Source organism: Mastacembelus armatus, chromosome 19 (genome assembly GCF_900324485.2).
Source record: "Mastacembelus armatus chromosome 19, fMasArm1.2, whole genome shotgun sequence".
In the NCBI taxonomy this organism is placed as follows: Eukaryota; Metazoa; Chordata; class Actinopteri; order Synbranchiformes; family Mastacembelidae; genus Mastacembelus; species Mastacembelus armatus.
The window spans coordinates 3627570-3649884 of NC_046651.1; the positions used below are offsets into that span (position 1 = coordinate 3627570).

The window sequence follows — 22315 nt, forward strand, 5'->3', positions numbered from 1 at the left end:
GAGGAAAAACCTGGTATCTCTATGTAGCAGGTATTTAAGAGAGGTTTAAAAGGATTTTTGGGAAGCATCACATACTGGTTCACTTCAGATCCGCCAACATACTGAGACAGAAACAAGTTCACACAAAAGAACATATACCAACACACAAGATGAGCAATGTAGTGTATGTTGTTCAATGCAGAGAAGAATGCTCATAATTTATTCAATATATCAATATTGGATATCATTTGATTGACAAATGAATTGTTTCAGCCATGTTTTTTCAAATTTATTTATAGCTACTGACAATTACTAAATAGACAGATATGCAAAACCATGTGAGAATACATCTCAACTTAGTTACTTTCAGAATGGCAATCAGTGATTTTATTTGTCTCCAGAGGTCTGTCACTTGTGTGTTCTTCAGCCTCCAATTGGAATGGAGTTCACTTGAGTTCATGGCATCATGAAGAGAAATGTATGTGAATATTAGTTATGTTGTACATAGTTACCCATCTGCAAGAAAATCAGGCTGTTAATTTGCTCACTGGCCATGTCATGTCAAAAATCTGCTCATAAAAACACTATACACGCAAATGATCATTAAAGTAAGTCCCTTAATAACAGTAAATACTTTGCTTTGACTGAATCACACTTGTGTGCACACATTTGTGTGTGTGTGGTAGGGTTACACCAATATGCTTTGACTTTGTAAATGGGTGGTCAAGTTTGTGCCGAGTACTTCTGCTGATTTCTTTTAAGAAGCAGTTCAATTCACCCTTATGCAAGTTGGACTTTGTATGTCAGTGTAACATGCAGACCAGTGTAATGGTGCTGCTGCTTTCCAGAATTCTCCATAACAACTGAGGATACTGGGAACATCTTCTGATAAAGTACTAAACAACAATGGCAATGACTATTATTCTATATTCTGGTACAGCATATTGTTCTGAATTCTTTTACTGTTATCTCCTCATTACCTGGAATAATATTCATTCAAAGACTAGACAGTAGTCATGTCGGAGAACTTTAAACAAAGTAGTTTTATCCCAGAAATACCCTAAATGAATTATCCTTGTGTAGACATTTGAGGAATGGTTTGTTGCGTTTTCTTTTTTCTTTCTGATGCCGAGGCAAATGAAATGTACATTTACAGGTTCAGCTCAGAATTTAAACAAAAGGTAACAAATTACCAAAACTGCCAAAATAAAATTCAAACATTCCACTACTCAAGTTTCTATAGTCAGTCTGGCTAACCTACAGTGATAGTTTTTTACTCAGATTTCTCTTTTTTTACTCACTCACATTATGTACTTTTATGGCTTTTTCCAGACACTCACCAATACTATGATTACTCTGCTCAGTTGTAAGCAGTAAGCAGATTTGATTCAGTCATTTCTTATCATTTATTACCATAAGGTATGAAAAAGAACTTTGCTTAACTCACTTAGTCCAGTCAATACTGCATTATATTTGACTGATGATCTCATCAACCTATTTTCTTGCAGTGTGACAAGCTGTAGCCATTGCTGTGAGCTCAGCTGTCATCAAAGACCCAAGTATAGATGATGTGATAATACATAGGGAGATCTATAAGATGTAGTTAGAATCTCTGGAAAAATGTTGGGTAAAGAGGTGAGTTATTTTTCATGAACAATTTTGATACATAGCCCGCTGTATGCCATACTGACATACAACCACGCTGATATTGCAACTGACATTATTTCTGGGTGAACTATTCCTTTATATCTGATATAGACTGTATTGTGTTAGCAATTCCCATTACCTGAATGATAAGACATCTTTGCAACATTGTAGGAGATTGGATGACAACTTCTCCATTCTGCTGTTAGTCTGTTGCACTAGTATCAATGTTTTTAGCGCAGAGAATGTGGTGAGCAGTAATTCACCACAACCCACAGTAATTCAGACTGTGGGTTTGGCATTTGAACTCAAAAGTCATATAGGTTGAACCCTGGTGTGTGTGTGTGTGTGTGTGTGTGTATATACTATTGTGCGTATACTATTGTGCGTGTGTGTGTATGTGTGACATCCGTCTCATCACAGTTTATCCCTGTCCAATAGCTCCTGTAGTTCATTCTGGATATCCTCTGGCAGCTCCAAAGGAGGGAGGTCATCCAGACACAGGTCTTCCTGAGCTGGCATTTCCAGTGGTGGTAGCTGGGGGATTGCGATCTCCTTCCCTTTCCCCATACTCTTCTTCTGCTGCCCAGCTCCTGTTCCTATAGTGCCACCTGCTTGTGGGAGCACCCATAGTTCAGAACGTGCCACAAAGTCTGCTGCTTCAGCTGCCTCTGAGCACAGCCGGGCATTTTCTGATCGTAGACGCTCATTCTCAGACCTCAGACGTTGATTTTCATCCATCAGGTGGTCGACCAGGCGCCGCAGGTCCTCAATGGTAGTCTGTTGCTCTTCCAGGCGAGTTTTGTCATCTTTTGTGGTCTTAGATCCAGGACATTGTGGAGTCAAAGGCAGGCAGCCTCCTGCCTGCCGAGTTTGAAGCTGGTATAGCAAAGTGTCGTACTCTCGCTCCCTGACTCCTCCACAATCTGCAGCTGAGAGGCAGAGGGAGTTGTAGGCCTGGAACTTGTCTGTGGACTGGGTTTGGCTAGGGAGAGCTGGGCCACTGGAGGACTGCACGGGGCCTGGTTGAGCCTTTGTTGCCTCACGACGAGCCTCTCTCTTCCAGCGCTCTTGAATTAGATGCTGCTGTTTGACATGACTGTCCCTCTGCAGCTCAATGGACAGACGAGCCTACAGACACAAGTATCAGCACCAGCCACTAGCACTTTCAACATCAGCTCAAGCCCAGACACAGAAAACTACAAGAGTAAAACTACATGGGTGTCAGTATAGAACCTTGTCAGTACACATTGGGTACTGAGTTTCTCATTGGATTTGGTGACACATTAATGACATCTTTTCTAATAAGGATCTATTAAGAAGATGTCTCAGTTTATTGGGCCTCAATCCCAAAGCAAGTCCTTTAATAGTGAGAATTTTTTAATGCCATATTAAAATCAAAGCACCACATAAAACAAAGCTGTGTACTGCATTTCAGTGTTGTCCATCAAAGTAAGTAAATATGTGTGTCAAATAATATTTTATATTGTTCATACTATAAACACAAGTAGTTAGATTACAAGACACATAGTCTGACAAAGGATTTTTAAGTCCAACACCGATTCCAACATTTGATGACTTTAAAGTCAGATATGCTGATATATTGTCCAATATTCTTTTTTGCATTTTCTTAAATCACACAGAATAAACAAGTTCCCTCAGAATTTGTCCTCACCAAAACAACCTGAAACAATGGATTTTGAAATGAAATTTATTTTAATGATATTAAAGAGTACTGAACAGTATTTATCTACTGATGGCTCATATTGGCCAATTTATCATACATGTGTTTAGACAATGCATATAGTTAGGGCTGTTTCAGGTAACCCTGACCCATCCTTTAGTTATGCTGCTATAAGGCCTAGACTGCCCGAGGACTTTCCATTGGTGCATTGAGCTCCCCTACCCTAACCCTAACCCTCCCTCCTCAGATGTATAATCCACCATTGAATGTCACTAATTTTGTGCTCTCTCTCTGTACCTTCTGCAGGTGTCCCTGGTCCTGGAGCTGTATATTGCTGATGTGCAGTTACTGGCCCCACCAACCTGCAGTGTCTATTTGTTGTTTATTGTTGCTGTTCTTTTCTCTCTCCTCTATCCACTCACCCCAACCGGTCGAGGCAGATGGCCTCCCAAACTAAGCCCGGTTCTGCTGGAGGTTTTTTCTTCCGTTAAAGGGAGTTTTTCCTCTCCACTGTCGCCAAGTGCTTGCTCATAAGGGATTTGTTGGGTTTTTAGTTTTAGTTTTTGTAAAGTGCCTTGAATTGATTTGTATTGTGATTTGGCGCAATACAAATAAAATTGAATTGAATTGATTCATTTTGTTGACATTAGATCTTTCTTGATCTCGTCATTTTTGTAATGTCTTGTCTGATTGATATTTTGACAGCTAAGCTAATTAGTATTAGCTATCTATCATTAGCTTACAATAAAGAGCTAGTTTAAGGAGTTAATTGAAACGGAGAAGACAGACAAATTACACTAAAGTCCTGAATATTTCTCAAGAGCTGATGCTGCAGTGCAGAACATTTCTGGTGATTATTGCATGAAGTCCAGAAGGCTAACTTTTAGTAGATAAAACATATCTGCATTTGATTTGCTTTCATTCAGGCATTCAAAAGCCATCAAATTTAAGATTTTATCTTATTTTTTATATTATATTATATTATATTATATTATAATACCTGTAGCTGTTTGTAATTTTAAGCAGGGAAAACATGGGCTGGTACCAAATGAAAATGAGAATCTTCTTCCAGAGAACTCTGACATTTTTTAGCAAGAAAGCACAGATTCAGATTTTATTGACTTCATGTATTCATTATTTAGCTGGCCTGAATTTCGTTACTGGATGGTAAATTGCTGGAATCCTACTATTTCTCACATTGATTTATTAAATCTATTGTTCAGCTAACTTGGTGAGGAGAAACAGCTGCTGGCAGCAGAAAATGAAATCAATCAGATAGGACATCTGTTTATAAATCTCTGATTATAAGACATGGTCTGACCCAGCAACAGTGACTTCAGTGATTTGCAGTTGGAAGAGTAGAAACCTGTACATTTTTAGACATTTATTACATTTAAAGACCTTTAAAGAAATGTTCAGCATTTTAAAATATCATAGCCTGCTTTAAATCATTGTAAGTTAAGAGCATATGCAGTTTATACTGAAAAAAACACTTTTAAACTGCATTGTGTGCTAAATGTTGTTTGTGGCCCTCTCTCTCTCTTTCTCACACTCACACACACAAACACACACAAGGGTCTCACCTGCTCACACTCAGTTGTCTTCATTGCATCTGTCAAAAGATCTAGGTAAAAGAAAGAGAGAACTGAGCAACTTTGCATCAAAAGGAGAACTTTTCCTGTTCAAGCTCACAAACTTCCGTTACCAATGCAAGCAGAAACTTTCTTTTACAAATCAGCAAATAATAAAGGCTCAAATTATGAGGTTGTCCAAATAAGAAACATTATCATCATCTTAAATGAAGTCATATTTTTTTATTTGGTGGCAAGGTTATAATCCATAGCAAATAAATGTCTATTCAGCTGATATGCCGTGCAGTGTCAGAGAACCAGTGTTAATTTCGTTGATGAAGTATTTGTTATAATTTTCGTCAACGACAAGTTTTCACTGACAAAAACGAGACGTTAACTAAATAAAAATTAAGTGATAATGACGAAAACTAAATAAAAATATATTGACATTTTCGTTGAATAATAAAGACGAGACGAAAATGTGATGAGGAACGTTTTTAGAAAAGATCCAACCAGAATTAATCTTCTTAGACACACACACACATTTGAAAAGTAACTGATCCACCTAGAGACGCTGGATGCGCGAGTACACGACATCATCTTACATAGCCTACACTCGGTTTCTGTCTGACTTAAACTATAATGAAATGGAAACAGCTGGAGAAAACAAAGAGAAAATATATGGGTCAGTTTCACGTTTGATGCAATGGCATTTCTGCTAAATACAGTTTTTCTCTTAAATATTTTGGAGTTGCTCTTTTGCTTTAAAGAATGAAGAATGTCATATGCAAGTTATAAACGATGCAATTTTTGGTCTTTTATGGAAAGGCCATATTCCATATATATTTAATGAAACTTGTTTTTCCATTTAATTTTAATTTAGAATATTTTGTATATTACAATAGTTTTACTAAATTACACTTAAATTAAACCCAAAATATTTTAATCGACTAAATCTACAGTAGATTTAGTCGACTAAAATCTTATGCTATTTAGTCGACTAAAACTAGACTAAAACTAAAACAAAGCACATGACTAAAATATGACAAACTAAAATTGCATTTTAGCCAAAAGACTATGACTAAAACTAAATTAAAATCTGCTGTCAAAATTAACACTGCAGAGAACTTACCTGCGGCTTTCCTATGGCAGTATATGGCCTCTTCATACTTTTCAATCGCTAACAGACGTTCTGCCTTCCTGCACTGCTGATGCGCCTGAAGAGACACGTCAAGGGAAAAGAGGAGATGGAGATGGATAATGTCAGGTTTACGCTACACTGACATGGTTCTTTTCCTGAAGGCAATGAAACACACGACAACTTTGTACCGAGTATCTGTCTGCAAGTGAAAATGCCTCAGTTGCAAACGGAGAGAAGAGACTTTCTTCTCTCCCCATGCGACTTACACCCTTCTCCTCCTTTTCACTTAGCAGTCCTTTATTTGTATAGTGGGGAACAAAACCAGACACAGGATACTTGGGTGCAATAAAACTTCAGTTCATCATCGGTCATAAGGTTATGGAGGTCAGCTGGAGAAACAGACCTCTCACATAAACATCCTGTCTTCAGATCTAATTCCACAATGGCAACAATTTGAACTTTTGTCCTTATAACCCCAACAGATAAGTATTGGATACAGTTAGAGATATCAAAAAGAAAGAAAGCAAGGAATTCATTGCATTACAAAAATGTTAAAAAGAGGAGGAGTGCCCCTGCGGGCAGGAGTTCAATATTCAATATATTCAGTGCCACAAAAATGAAGGAAACCTTTTGTGGTTATAGAGCTGAAAAAATTATAAGAAATTTATCAAAAACTACTTTAATAATGCAGTGTTTCCTGTCAATGTAACCTACCACTCCCAAAAAGAAAGGCACAAAGCAGGTGCATTGTGGAATCATTTTGTGCACTTGTTTCATTTCAGCAGTGCATCAGCTTCTTTTATGCAGTTCACTGCTCTCCACGACGGCTCTGCTGTGCTGTCCCTACCAGAGGTATGGTCTATCTATGCTTCACATGGCAGATTGACAGGTTAAATGAGAGAATTCTGAGATGAAAACAAAGTTGTTACATCCCCTCGAAAAAAATGGGAAAAGAGATCGACAAAAACCTAACGGTCAAGTCCACAAATCCATGTCCAAAACTTAGGGGAAACACTGGGAAACACACTTTGCAGAAGTTGTGGGTGGAATTCCAAACATAATCTATTTCAACGAACACTGAAGCTGTTCTGGACGTTAGAATAACACCTTACACAGAACTAATACAGTGACCAGTGATTAGGCTGGGGCCGAATTCTGGTTTCAAGGTATGGTTTGGAAAAGTCATGATTTCACAAAAAAAATCCGTTATACCGTTCCTGCGGTATGCACAGTTTTTTATGTGTAGTCAAGGACACAAAGTGCAGGAATCTCTCAGGTTGTGTGCGCCAAAGAGCTTAACAAGTCACACAGCCCCTCCCCTCCAGTTGGTTGATGCGACCAAAGAGTGTCACCTGTGTAGGATGGCTGCAGGAGGTAAATTCTTGGAACTTTTGCCCCCTTTGAAATAGACAAAAGTTTGCTGTATGGGAATTTTTCGAGTACTGAAAACATTCAGATGGCCACAGCTTGGAGGAGGAAGGACATCCAACTTGTAAGACATGTTTAAAAAGAGTGGCTGCTAGAGGAGGCAATATGTCAAATATGATATCCCATCTACGGGAGCATCACCCATCACTCTTCGCTAAATTCATGGCAACGCTGTCTTTAAATGAACATTTGCAACCATCTAAGAGAGTTAGCGTGTTTAGCACTGTTTACATAAATACTATTTAGCTTGCTACTGAGGCAGAAAACATGGCTAATTAACTAGCTAACATCAACTAGTTGCCCCCCTCACATTACTTCACAGAGCAGGAAGAGCAGACTAAAGTACTTCATTTCTGCAATTTAGTACAATAATTAAATGTAGCTAGAATTCAGTTTGTTATTTTAATTATTTAACCTATGTTTACTGTTCCAAAATGTTCAATATGTTTCTTAAACATAAAATACGTGTTCAGTGGAAAAAAATTTTTCTTTCCCAGACATTTTAAAATAACACATTTTAGACCTGTAATTGCAATACCGTGATACAGTGAAACCGTGATATTTTTGCTTAAGGTTATCATACCGTCAGAATCTCATACCGTCCCATGCCTACCAGTGATACACTGTTTCTTTTCTTCTCATGTATCATTCGTATCTATATAAAGGTTATTACTAATAACGCCAAATGTACTCCTTATAATGCTCTGAACAATCAATTTGTCTTCGGTAGAATACCACGGTCAATGTCCATTAACAACAAAACATTTTAAAAATTAAACAATACTGACGTGGCATGTTGTCTCATTGTTAGGCTCTGCGGCTGAGTGTGGGAACAGTGGTAACGTGACGTTTTGAAATCACCTGCTAACTTTGAGTTATTATTAAATTGAACTGCGTTATATGGTCACTCTTGCACCTATCAACTAACGTTAACGCTAATACCTTTAAAACTAGCGTTATACCGCATTAGCAAAACTATAAAAACACTTCCAAAGTCTTCGTACTCATTCTGCGATAACACCGTGTGTACCATGTCCAGACTACACAGACAACAACGCAAACAATGGGAACAGCACATATCTTAGTAGAGCCCTTAGCACTGGAGCAAGCACCTACTTTAGCTTAGCCAGGCGAGCTCCTAGCTATAGTAACGTTAGCCTGTTATTGCGACATCAACACAGAAACTTACGAGATTAAGCGGACTGTCTACAACCTCCATGGAGTCGATTCTTCGACAGTCTACACTACATGAACGATGCGTCTGTCCTTCACGGACTGTCATTCACAATGCAATTAGAAATCCTGAAATATAATTAGCTGAGAAAATTCCTCTCGAGGAAGCACAGTCGCCGAGACAGCCTGAGCTGCGTCAAAGCGTAATTACGTCACAGACGTTTTACACTGTTCACTCATTTACTCCTGCGGAGTCAGAACAGTGAGTTGAACTTTGGCACTGAAAATATAATCGGAACTGAAAAAAAACATTGCCACTGAAACATTTGTGCTGAAAAGAAACTAAAAATACACATTTGACAAGGATAAATGCCATTCTTGATATCTAGAATGTATTTACGGACATTATGGTTCCTTGACATAATAAAATGGCTTGCTGTAGACGACTCTCACTGCATAGCATGACTGTATACAGAGGTGGACAGTAACGAATTAAATTTACGTGAGTGCTGTACTTAAGTACAGTTTTTGAGAATTTGTACTTTACTTGAGTGTAATTTTTGTTGAAACTTTTTACTTTTAACTCCACTACATTTGAAAGGTAAATATAATACTTTTTACTCCACTACAGTTCCATGTTCTTGTTACTCGTTACTTTTGCGGAGAAATTGTCATGTTCATAATGTTTCTTGTTTGCGTGTCGTTTGCCGACTTACACACCCTAAAGATACACACTGCGGTACAGTAGGTGGTGGTATGCACCTTTGATCACTGGTTGTGAAGAAGAAGAAGAAGAAGGAGGTGGAGGTGGAGGTGGAAGTGGAAGTGGAAGTTTGTCACCACTGGTGTTGTCGTACCGGTTACATCTTGCTCACATAAGGGCGTTCGTGCTGTGCGTGGCAGCAATGATTTAAACCTGATTCAGTCTGGGTTTAATCCTGGTTTAGTCCTGGTTTAGTCTTTGTTTTGTCCTGGTTTAATATTGCTAACATGAGTCTTGGGTTAGACCTTATTTTGCCCTGGTTTCATTTCAGTTTAATGTTTAGACATGTCTCCAGTTTTTCAATACTTAAAAAATGTAAGTACTAACTTTTCTTACACTTCCTGCAGCAATGTTTAATAAAAAGGTTGTTTCATTTCATTGAAACTGCCACCTTAAATCCTAGCGACTTCTAGTTTAAACCAAAAAAGGTTTCCTGTTTCCCTGATCCTGTACAAACATATCTCCAGTTATTTTAATCTAAACTATATGTAATATTCAATCCAGTGAGCTAGTACAAATACTGCAAATAATAACTACAGTGTGAAAACGTTTCTTTACTGCACTCATTTGAAAATCCATTGTGAAAAAAACATTTTCAGATTTTTTTAAGTACTTTGAATACTTAAGTATTTTTGAAAGCACATACTCCAGTACTTTCACTCAAGTAATATTTTGACTGAGCAACTTTTACTTGTATTTGACCAGGAGGATCTATACTTTGACTTAAGTAATGAAATTGAGTACTTTGTCTATCACTGACTGTTAGATGAGCATGAAGTCATCTGTAGCTCCCAAACACCAAGTCTGTCTCTATCCCATTTTTTCCACACTGAATTGGGCTGGTATGAAGTTTGTTTTTAACCGACTAAATAATATATTTTGGCAGAGGTCTGCTGGAGCAAGTACATAGCAGCAGCCACATAAGCAGCAGGATTGACAAGTACAAACACTAAGGGAATATACTGCTTGTTGCCGTCTACAGCTCCAACAGCAACAACAGAGGTGAAGCACTGAATGACCTGGACCAGCACAGCAGTGAGCAGCAGACAGCCCACCCAGATGCTTTTCTCATCTTGGCTAGGGATTTCAACCACACAGACCTAAAGAGTGTGTTTCCCAAAATACATCAACACATAGACTTTCCAACACAGGGAAACAACACACTGGACCTTATTTGGTTAAAGTCACCAAACCAGTTCGGAAGCAGGAATAAGTATGGCTAGAAGGGTTCTAAGAGGTGCATCAGGACTGTTTGAACACCACAGACTGGAGCATGTTTAAATAGGCTGCCACCTGCAACAACACCACAGACCTCCAGCAGTACACAGAGTGTCAGTGCCTACATCTCCAAGTGCACCAACTTACTAGTTTTTAACAGAATTTCCAGACTTCCTATCTGATTTAGTGCTTAGTTCAGATAAAGTCATTATAGTGGGAGATTTTAACATTCATGAGGTTGAAGATAATAGTCTCAGCACTGCATTTAATTCATTATTGTATTTAATAGGTTTCTCAAAATGTTAATAAACCCACCCACTATTTTAATCATATCCTTCATCTTGTTCTGACATATGGCATCGAAATTTAACATCCATCCATTATCTGTACCTGCTTATTCCTAATTAGGGTCATGGGGATCTGCTGGAGCCTTTGAAATTTAACATTTACCAGTGCTTCGCCCCAAATCCACTTTTGTCTGACCATTCTTTAATAACTTTTGAGTTAAAAATAATTGGTCATGCAGCGTTTGGAAGGAAATTCCACTACGGCAGATGTTTATCTGACAACACTGTTAATAAATTTAAGAAAACGATTTCTTCCTGCCTCAGTCCTACTCCCTGCCAAGTTGATTATGTTGTTGACAGTGCTGTAGCCTTCTGAAAAAGAACTTAGTGAATCAGAGGCTCACAACAGGCCAGGGTGACAAAACGTCACAGCTCTGTTGAGCCTAGTGTTCTCTTAGCTCTCAGCAGTGATGACTTTGAGTTTCTTTACAAATAAAATCATAACTATTAGAGATACAATTCATCAGATGCTTCCTGTAGCTGCCACAGATGGATCTTCTACTACAGTAGTTCTTGAATCATCTGTAAGACCTCAGCTATGCTTAGACTGCTTCTCTCCCATAGATCTCTCTGAATTCATGTCAACAGTTGCTTCATCTAAATCATCAACATGTCTCTTAGACCACATCCCGACTAGACTACTCAAAGACACCCTTTATTAGACTTGCTAAATTTATCTCTAGTATCAGGCTACATACCACAGGCTTTTAAGACTGTAGTAATCAAACTGCTACTCAAAAAGCCTAGTCTTGATCCAGGAGTCTTAGCTAATTATAGACCAATATCCAACCTACCATCTCCTGCTACACCTTAGTGCTGCATTTGACACTATCGACCATAGCATTTTACAGAGAGAGCATGTGATTGGGATGAAAGGAACAGCGTTAAAGTGGTTCCAATCTTATTTATCGGACAGATTCCAATTTGTTCATGTTCATGATGAACCTTACGCGCACAAAAGTTAGTTATGGAGTTCCTCAAGGTTCTGTACTAGGACAGGTTATTTTGACCTTTATACATTCTTACCTTAATATAATGTTATTAGGAATCACTCTATTAATTATCATTGTTATACAGATGACACTCAGCTGTATACTGTATCTATGAAACCTGATGACACAAACCATTTAGCCAGACTTTAAGTATTTCTAAAGGACATAAAGGCCTGGATGACTAGTAACTTTATACTTTTAAATTCAGAGAAAACAGAGACTGTGCAGAGGAACTCACAGGTGTCTTAAAGTCACTTAAAATCAAACCAAAGGAGTCATGCGTTGATATGATCAGATATTTGATGATTTTGACATGATAGCATGAACCTGACACCAAACATTTCATGATCTTCCTTGACATCTCAATTATAATTAGCCTGTAAAGCTTTTTTAAAAAACGCATATACAGTGGGTACGGAAAGTATTCAGACCCCTTTTAAATTTTTCACTCTTTGTGTCATTGCAGCCATTTGCCAAAATCAAAAAAGTTCATTTTATTTCTCATTAATGTACACTCAGCACCCCATCTTGACAGAAAAAAACAAAAATATGTGGATATAGGTGATTCCAATTTGATTTTCAGTTATTGTTAGCTAATTTCACAATATGCTACACCTGGACATGGTGTCATTCCTCAGACAGCTCATGATCCAAGCACCATTGTTGGCAAATTTCATAAGAACAGATTGAAAATACATTATGTGTACCAGGTGCACATGCCAGAACATCAAGAAAAAATTATTAACACCATTGACAAATAACTCCCTTTGATGACTGCTCCTGCTGCCCTAATTTAGCTGTCACGTAGAGTTATCTTACCAACAGCATTGGCTTGTTTGCTTGTTTGCTAGGTATATATCTATTATGCAAACATTACCTGAAAACCTACAGACAGGTTCTGCTCTGTAAACACTAACATTATACCTGCAGGTAACTTTGTCTGAACCTCAACATGTTGTGGTTTTCCAGGGGGTGTGTACGTTCCACAAGCTCGCTGCTGATTGGCTCAGTGGTTGCCGTGCGAACGTTCTGTAGACACTGCCCTGTTGTTCCGGCACCATAGGCGCAACATAGTGACGTCCATAACGGCAGGAAATGGCGATTGAATTGCCGCCATTCTCTCGGTGTGTAACGATAAGGCCCCCTATACACTGTCACTGGCTTAAAGATTTACTCCTTTTCTCTACGACCTGAGGCAGCTGTCTCTCTCTGTATGAACGTCCCAATATGGCAGAGGCACATTTCAGATGACCTAGTATGTTATGTGAGGTGTTTTGCTGCGTCCAATCAGCGGAAATCAGTCTTAAAATAATAGCGTTAAAAATGTCGCAACACTATGCAACACACTAACAGGCACTCGTCGGATTTGCCTGAATTAATGTCCAGGTTTTTTATGAAATCTACGTACCCCATAAGAGCATTAGTTAGGATTTCCGTACCTTGATATTTTAATGATGCTTTTATTGTGATACTTTGAACGGAAATACTGTTTCTCATTCTGACTCATTTGCCATAACGTTACTATTTTGTTTTGTTTTCGGAAGCGAATTAGATGTGCTCGATGGGTTTTATATTTTATATAAATAGCCAGTTAATTTATGTTATAGCATTCTGCCAGATTTCCCTTTAACGAAGCAGACAGTCTGACGTTCGGTGACTTCTTCCTCTCCTTTGCTGCTTGAAACATCAGGAAGGATTAGCTAACCTCATTTAACTAGGATATTATACGTAGTTTAAACCAAAACCGAAACCACTGATGTTGATGAAAAAGAGAGGTCAGATATGTTTGATAGCCTCCAGTATGGTGTCATTACTCTTTCTCGTGATGGTACTGTACGGCACCTTCGGGATCCAGCAGCCGGGTGGCTCCAGCCTCAGACATGACTACCAGCTGCTGGGCAGACCCCTGTACAAACTGGACCTGAGCTGGCCCACATATCCAGAGCTCTTCACTGGGGACGTGTTTGGAGTGGCTGTCAACCAGTATGCTGATATGGTATATGTGGCACAGAGAGGTAAATGCATGCATTAACTCAACTCAACAAGTTGGAGCAAACAATTATTTTGCATTTTACCAGTTTGTGTAATTAAAATATTAATATAAATTAGTAAAAGCATGCCTGTGTGCATAGAACTAATAGATAAAATATTTAAAAACTGTTGATTAATATTTGAGAGGATACACACAGAGGTGAAAATGCATACTAAGACTTGTACATGGTTTATTTTCTGAAAATGTTATTTGTATTATTTAAGGTGGGAATTGAAGACTTGCATGCATGCTTTTTGGATTTTCTGTTTATGCTTAGCCATGTATTGAAGGGCTGGGCTCATTAACCAGCTGTAGTAAACTTTCTCATGCTTTCAGTATTGACACTTAGGGCTACACCATGTTACATCAGGTGATCCATTTGTGATCTCTGTGAAATACATCAGAGTATGCAGTTGTTGCACTACATGCAAATGTTACACGTGTGTGCAATGAGACAAAACCCTGTCTTTTTAACTCTTTAGGCAACCAGAAAGTCTGCTCCAATAAAACATTTAACCACTGACCAGAAAGGGTCGCAAAGAATCTTGTCTAGAATCTCATGATTAACAATTTAACATCACAACATAGACTTGTTGGCTTTTTAGAAGATTAGACCCCCAGAAGAACAAGCTTGGTGTTCATTTTAAAAACAGGTTCACTATGTAAAGCTGCTGGTCATTATAGATTTTAATCATATGAATCAACATAATAGTAAATTTGTTGGAGACTGTCTTCAGCTGCCTATTATTCCACATTTTATGCTCATTGTTGCCTTTGCTTTGCTTCCAGGTGACAATGTTCCCAAAGTGCTGGTGTTTACCACAAGTGGAGATTTTCTTATGTCCTGGAACACAACCACTTTGGAGATGCCTCATGGGATATTTTTAGCAGATGCAGCATCAAACCATACAGTGTGGATCACAGATGTGGGGAATGGCCTCTACGGTCACTCCATCAAGCAGTACTCACCATCTGGGAAGCTTCTGCAGGTAACAGCTTTATTTACAGTAGGATTTGATTTGGAGCTAGGAACTGTTAATTCAGGTGCCATTGACTTAGTTTACATTTTAAGGTTCTCTACATGCTTTCTTCTCTTTTGCTAAAGGGTTTAGTAAATCTCAAACTATAAACCCCTCCTTACCAGTGATTGCTCCTCCTGTCCTGTCTCTTTCTATAATGTAAACTACACATCAGTGTGTTTTCTACAGCCTCCAGTCCAAAGCTAGTGTTAGCTGATTAATGAGTACATTTCACATTCCAATACATCATTCTCATTACTGCCAACCTCAAACAACACAAATATACAAAATTACAGTCATATTAATTTGATACATATAAAATTGTGACCATATAAGAAGAAGCAGCATGCGTGTGTGTGTGTGTGTGTGTGTGTGTGTGCGCGCGTACGTTATTGTTTATATTGAGGAATTATAGAGTCTTATGGCCGTGGACACAAAAGACTTCCTGAATATTTCAGTCTTGGCTATAGGGGGACTTAGTCTGTGGCTGAATGAACTTCCCATTCGCCACAGTTCCTCATGAAGTGCGTGGGCAGAATTGTCCAGTATGGAGTTGATTTTGTCCACCATCCTCCTCTCTGCCACAGCCTCCAGACTGTCCAGTTCCAGTCCAACAACAGATTTTGCCTTCCTGATCAACTTATTTAGTCTGTTGGCCTCACCAGCCTTGATGCCACCTCCCCAGCACACAACTGCAAAGAACAGTGCACTCGCTACTACAGACTGATAGAACATCTTCAGTAGCTTATTGCACACACCAAAGGAACAGAGTCTCCTGAGGAAGAACAGTCTGCTCTGTCCTTTCTTGAAGAGTGCATCTGTATTGTTTGACCAGTCCAGTTTGTTGTTAATGTGGACTCCAAGGTATTTGTAGGAGTCCACAATCTCTACTTCGTCTCCAAGGATGGAGACAGGGACTAGGGTCTTCCTGTTCCTCCTAAAGTCCACCACCAGTTCTCTGGTTTTCTTCATATTGAGCTTTAGACAGTTGTTGTTACACCAATCAACACCAATCCACTCCACCATATCTGCGGGAACTTCCATATCCTGCATCTTTGCACTTAGCAGGTGGGGCTGAATAGTGTTGAAAGCACTTGAAAAGTCAAAAAACATGACTCTCACAGTGTTGCACTGCCTCTCCAGGTGGGAGTATGCTCTGTGGATTAAGAAGATGATGGCATCTTCCACTCTGATGTGTTCTTGATATGCAAACTGCACAGGGTCCAGAAATTCAGACACTTGGGACCTCATGTGTTGCAGGACCAATCTCTCAAACACTTTCATGACATGTGATGTTAGCGCTACTAGTCTGAAGTCACTAAGGGTACTGGGACGGGTTCTTTTTGGTAATGGGACAATCCAGGAAGTTTTCCACAACTTAGGCACCTTTTTGAGCCTCAGAGAGAGGTTGAAGAGTTTCTGAAAAACCTCTGCAAGCTGTCCAGCACACACCTTAAGTACTCTGGGACTGATCTCATCTGGTCCTTTTGCTTTGTTGGCCTTTAGTTTAGCTAGTTCCTTCCTCACCTGTTCTTCCTCACCAGGTAGTATGGCCTCAGTCCAACCACCAACAGCTCAATGTCTGGAGTACAGATACAGTCTTTCACTGTTACATGTCCAGGGTTGCACCATTTAGAGTTAACAAAAACTGCAAGACCACCTCTTCTTTTCTTGCCGCTCTATTTGCCTCTGTCCGCTCGCACTAGTGAGAACCCAGGCAGTTCAAGTGAGCTGTCCGGTATATTTTCATGCAGCCAGGTCTCGTTGAGGCAAAGCAAGCTACACTCTCTGTACGGTCGCTGGCTGATAGCTAAAGCTGTAAGTTCATCCACTTTGTTGCAGAGTGATCTCACATTTCCCATAATAATTTTTGGGAGAAATGGTTTAAATCTCCTACGTTTTTCTCGATGCTTCAGCCCCTCCTACGCCTCCTCAGGTCTTGGGGGATTTCAGGTTTTATACCAAGAAGCAGACTTGTTCCCTTGAGAGCTAACAGTTGCTTTCTTGTATAGATGCCATTGCCACAGAAACATATATTTTCTCCAGAGGAATTAGAAAAAACCCAACTCATCCACTTTCATACGTTATCAGAGAGAAAGCATAGATTTTGATTTGACTTGGATTAACAGATGATAATTCAGTAAAAAACTTGCAAAAAACAAACAGAGGAGTTGCTGTAACAGGCTGCCAGCTAACAGGCGCCATTATAGAATATGGCGCCTGGCGCCCAAAAATATAAGTTACTAATGTTACCAAAACATACATAGCTTTAGATGCTAACACATCCAAATGGAAGAAAACTACATCTTAATCAATTGTGAATTCTTAGGCTGCTTTTAATGTTCTCAATCCCAAAAAGCCAAACTGATGTTTTGAGTATTTAGTTTTTGACATACACTCTGTCGCTTGTTGTTGAATGTTTTCTTTTATGTGCTAGGTGCTGGGTACACCAGGGAAAGCAGGCTCAGGGCTGAACCCTCTGCAGTTTGACCAGCCAGCTGAGATCTTCGTCCATGACTCTGGGGAAATGTACATCGTGGATGGAGATGGCGGAATGAACAACCGACTCATCAAACTGTCTAAAGAGCTGGAGGTGTTGTGGATGCATGGAGAGAAAGGACAAGGCCCGGCTCAATTCTACATCCCCCACAGTGTCACCGTGGACAATGCACAGAGGGTGTGGGTGGCTGACAGGGGTAACAAGAGGATCCAGGTGTTTAACTCCATTACTGGAGACTGGCTGGGAACATGGGGCAGCTGCTTCACTGAAGATGCACCTTATTCTGTCCGCCTGACCACAGACAAAAAGTATTTTGTTGTTGCCCAGCTCAACACCAATCAGATTTCACTGCTGGATGCACCACCAGTGGGTTTGATTGGCCAGTGCAGAGTGGTCAGTGTGATCCAGCTTGCTGATGAAGTGAAGCCCCACCTGGTAGACCTGGACATGAAGACTGGAGCTCTATATGTGGCGGAGATTGGAGCTCAGCAGGCTCAGAAGTTCACCCCCTTCAGTCTGGGTGGAACTTTCCCTTAGAGTGGGCTTTAAATGAAAAATTGAGATGGACTGACTGATGAGAAACTAATTGTGCTACACTATCAGAAGTATTTCTAATTATTAAAAGTGATTTTAAAAATAACTTAAAATGTTCACCTGATTTATTATGGAATTTGAGATCATGGGATCCAAAAATTGATCATAATAATATAATTTATAAGATCCTCCGGCAACCCTGTTTCTTAGAAATTACTTTTCATACTACAATTTTGCAAAAAGCAAATATGTTTAAAAAACATAATTCCATCTAAATGACTTTCTTTTGATTCAACATAATGCTTGTCCAGTCATTTATCCATGCTACTTGGAATTTAATACAAATATCACTTTCTGAGATAGGGTTTTCTCTGATTGAGCATGTGATAGTTTGTGAAGTTAATTAAATGGAGTATTTGAAACTATAGTGGAATTCAAACAAAGACCATTAGTATGAAAATATCACAGGTCCAATATTTATTGTTAAATAATTTCAAATTTCAATTATTAACTTTAGGAAAATATTTGTGTAAAATTTAAAATCACTTCTGCTTATAACAATAAAATATCCTGGTAGTGGAGAGCAGGTTTCTTCACAATAGATAAGAGGTTTGTTTTTTAGAAAAAAAACATTATTAGTAATTTAATGATAGTAGTAATTTAAAAAAGCAGAATATGAACGATGTTTTTAATTTTCTGCTCTTTATGTGCCATTTTCTTGACTTTGTACTTTAAAGATACAACGTGTAATACGTAGAGAGATCTATTAGCATAAATGGAATATAGCATTCATTAATATGTTATTAGTGGATAATCACCAAAAAACACCATACCATATTGCACTGCAGTGTTTTTACGGTAGCCCAGAATGGACAAACCAAACACTGGCTTTTACAACTATAATATCCAGTGTTCAGGATTCTTCTTCTCAACTTTTGTTGGTGAATTGAAGCAATTCTTATCATGTTCTCACCACCTGCCATCAGTTAAATTTGTGTGTGCATGTGCACAAGTTGAACAACATAGTGTCCCACTCATAGAAAAACAGCTCCATCTTGCTACCAGAGGTATAAAATTCCATGGGGAACCTTTTGGGGACATGGGGACAAGATTATGATTTTGAAGAAATATTTGTAGTTATGTCAATTGCTAGAACTGAATTGATTTGCCCACTTTTTAATCTTAGTTTACTGTAAAAAATAGCAAATATATTTTTCCATTGTGGGTGTATACTATCTTTTCAGTAATCTTGCTATATCATGACTGTTTCGCAGTCACGTGTTTTCAGAATATTGCTTGTGATTAACTTCAGTATGAGAGATTGTTGCTTCTATCGATTACAGCGTAGGTTCTGTGAAATGGATAATTTGTGATTTAGCTGGAGATTCAGTAATGTATGATGTGCTGCTTGTGGCCACTTTCTGCTGGCAGTTCAGTAATCTTTCAGCAGAGACAAAAAATCAAAAAACTCTGTAGCATGTAAGTGTAGCACATTTAGAAATGCTGTGGAAAATTGTCCTGTAGCTTTGGTACATGTGACTGTTCAGTTGTGCTTGGGGTTAAAAGAAAGCTGTGAAATGGGAATTGTAGGATCAAGTTCAGTACCGTGGTGTGGCTCAAATCCTGCTCAACCTGGGGTCTTTCTGTGTGGAGCCTTGTGATAGACTGGCAATCTGTCCAGCGTGCACCCCACCTTTCATCCAGTATCATTTGGGACTGGCTCTGGCCCCTTAGAACCCAGGAATAAGCTCCAGATACTGGATGGATTGATGGATATGATTGTTTTTGAAGTTTGACCTTTATTATCCCTCAATCTGTGCTTCTTTATGTTCATGTTGCTTTTACCAGTCTCTTAACTCTAAACCTCTTTTCTGGTAAACCTGTGATTTTAACTACTTCTGAGAGATGCTATAATTCTTTAACTTTTATATATATATTCTGTTTTTAATCAGTTCATTTATGCTTTTGTTTGTGTACTTCAAATATGGATGCATGCCTTTCTTTGAATACAATACTTACTGAATTATTTTGTTTGTAAATTGTGCAGTGCATCTTAAGCTTTGCGCCAATAAAAACAACTCAGTTTTGTGGCCTGTAAGATGTTTAAGAATGTAAGTGTTGTGGGGGTGAGTGTATGAATAACTGTTGGAGCTATTTGTGTTTTTGTTTAGGTTGTTTCATTTGTTACAGGTGGGGCTGGTGAATTGATATAAGTAGGTCAAGGTGGGAGGGTCTGACAGGACCGAGGGCACATGTTTTTTTTTTTACCAGGGACAGAGGGGATGCAGGTGCATTTATTGTCTGTAAATCTTCTGACCAATGTGTAAATAAATCATCACGAAACCATATCTTTTGGTATGAACATTCACTTATTTTTGACCTGCATAAACCTGAGTTTGACGGTCCTCAGTGGCCATTTGATTAAGCTACTTGTGGATAACTTGGTTAAGGATAAATGGCCATTACAATTGCTATAGTATAAGTGACATTTGTTATAGATTCATTTAAAAATATATTTTTGGAATTTACATATCCATATATGTTGACACATTTAAAAATATGTGGAGATTTTTTACTTGTAGTGTGTAGGTATATGTACAATATTCCCTGGTTTAGGCTTTCAGATATTTATGACAATTTGGATTTGAACTGTTGATCAGCATGAATAATGTTATGAAAATGCTTTTAGCATATTTGACATTTTATCGACCAAGCGATTAGTAAATAATGGCGAGCTTAATTCATAATAGTTAAAATGACCAAAAGTAACATAGTGATTTCAACATGAATATTGGTTACAAAGTTTTGACATGATAGAGACAGGGGTAGCCTACTGATTTGTTTCAAAAACGTTGGTAAAGGTATTATTACTGTAAAAGACTAGAAAATTACTGGAGGCTAGAATTAACTAGCTAGATTTGGTCTATCATACCAGTAGATGGTGCTCATTTCATACTATTGTATACTTCCTGTTCATATCTTCCTCCATGAAGCATTATATCAGTTTTCTTTATTAGATCTTAACTGAAATTAGAGGTGAACACAGTAGCACAGAATATAAAAACCTATAAAACATGGATTTATGGTTTATTAAGCAGCTTTAATTGATATGCTACGCACTCACTTATTTAATATCTAAGAAAAGAAATGGTTTATGAATCACATATTATGACAGCTACACTATGACATACTATTTTAATAATAGCAGTAATATTAGTTTAGAAGTGTAAAAGCACATTTGTTACCAGACTTTCCATTTTAGTATAATACCAATTTATGTATTTATTATGTATTTTTCTCTGGAAAGTTATATTATAATTATATTATGTAACATATATGTTATAATTATATATTTTTTAAAAAGTCCACTGTCACCAAGTGCTTGCTCATAAGGGATTGGTTGTTTTTTTTGTTTTTTGTTTTTTTTGCCTTGCCTTGAGATGATTGAATTGTGATTTGGCGCTACACAAATGAAACTAAATTGAATTTAATTGAATTAAATTAAGTGTAGATGAGAATCATCATAGCATGTACCACAACATTGGCCCTGCCTACAATTAAAAGAGCAGTGCTTCAGCTTCTCTTCACTGTCTTAGAGGAACTCTGTGGCTGTCTATGCAAACTACAGACAAATGTGAATTGAGTTGTGGCTCAGTTAGACAAATAGAGAGAAAAAGAATGTATAAAGTGGAGTGAGAAAAATGTGAGGGGTTTAGGGAAGAAAGAGAAGATTTATGGCAGGAAGTGGCTGGGGGCATATGAATATAGTAGAACACTGGCATCATTGTCAGAGTGCTATGGTGGCCTTTCAGCACAGGAACACCACTGAAGAGTAGTGAAGAGAGCAGCTCAGCAGGAGGAGCTGCAAACTGTGGTGATACCTGTGATTATGACCTCTGTCTGCTGATTCTCACAATCTGCAACACTGAAACTGATAGCTGACAATAGCTAGCCTAGCCTAGCCAAGAACAACGTAAAACTCCCAGAGACTTGCTGTTACTGACTGCTCACTACTCCGAATCAAAACATGTTCGCTTCACAAGAAGCTTCTTCTTGAGCGTTTTCTAGCGGACTACAAACTAACATTAAAAGTGCATGCCGCCACCTACTGTATTAGAGTATGTAACCTCATGCAATATTACAATCTGTTAATTAAACAGATTTCACGAGAATTAAAATCCCGCGAGGTGGCACGTGAGGTGGCCAATCAGATTCCAGGCCACTCAGTTGGACACGCCCCTGCAGCGCACATTAGGGGTAGGCGGATCGATCAAATATCGATAGTATCGA

The 22315-nt window shown here is 38.5% G+C and overlaps 2 protein-coding genes across 2 annotated transcripts; one reads left to right on the forward strand and one right to left on the reverse strand.

Moving 5' to 3' along the window:
* Positions 1-255: 255 nt before the first annotated feature.
* nrbf2b (nuclear receptor binding factor 2b) lies at positions 256-8823 on the reverse strand. Its single transcript, XM_026316219.1, has 4 exons — positions 8637-8823; positions 6011-6095; positions 4891-4931; positions 256-2754 (listed from the first exon to the last, which is right to left on the reverse strand). The coding sequence occupies exons 1-4, from the start codon at positions 8727-8729 to the stop codon at positions 2041-2043; spliced, it is 933 nt and encodes a 310-aa protein (XP_026172004.1). The 5' UTR covers positions 8730-8823; the 3' UTR covers positions 256-2040.
* Positions 8824-12759: 3936 nt separating this feature from the next.
* Positions 12760-20358, forward strand: LOC113135867 (NHL repeat-containing protein 3). The gene is made up of 3 exons (XM_026316188.2): positions 12760-13955; positions 14762-14961; positions 17429-20358. The coding sequence occupies exons 1-3, from the start codon at positions 13697-13699 to the stop codon at positions 18026-18028; spliced, it is 1059 nt and encodes a 352-aa protein (XP_026171973.1). The 5' UTR covers positions 12760-13696; the 3' UTR covers positions 18029-20358.
* The last annotated feature ends 1957 nt before the right edge of the window (positions 20359-22315 follow it).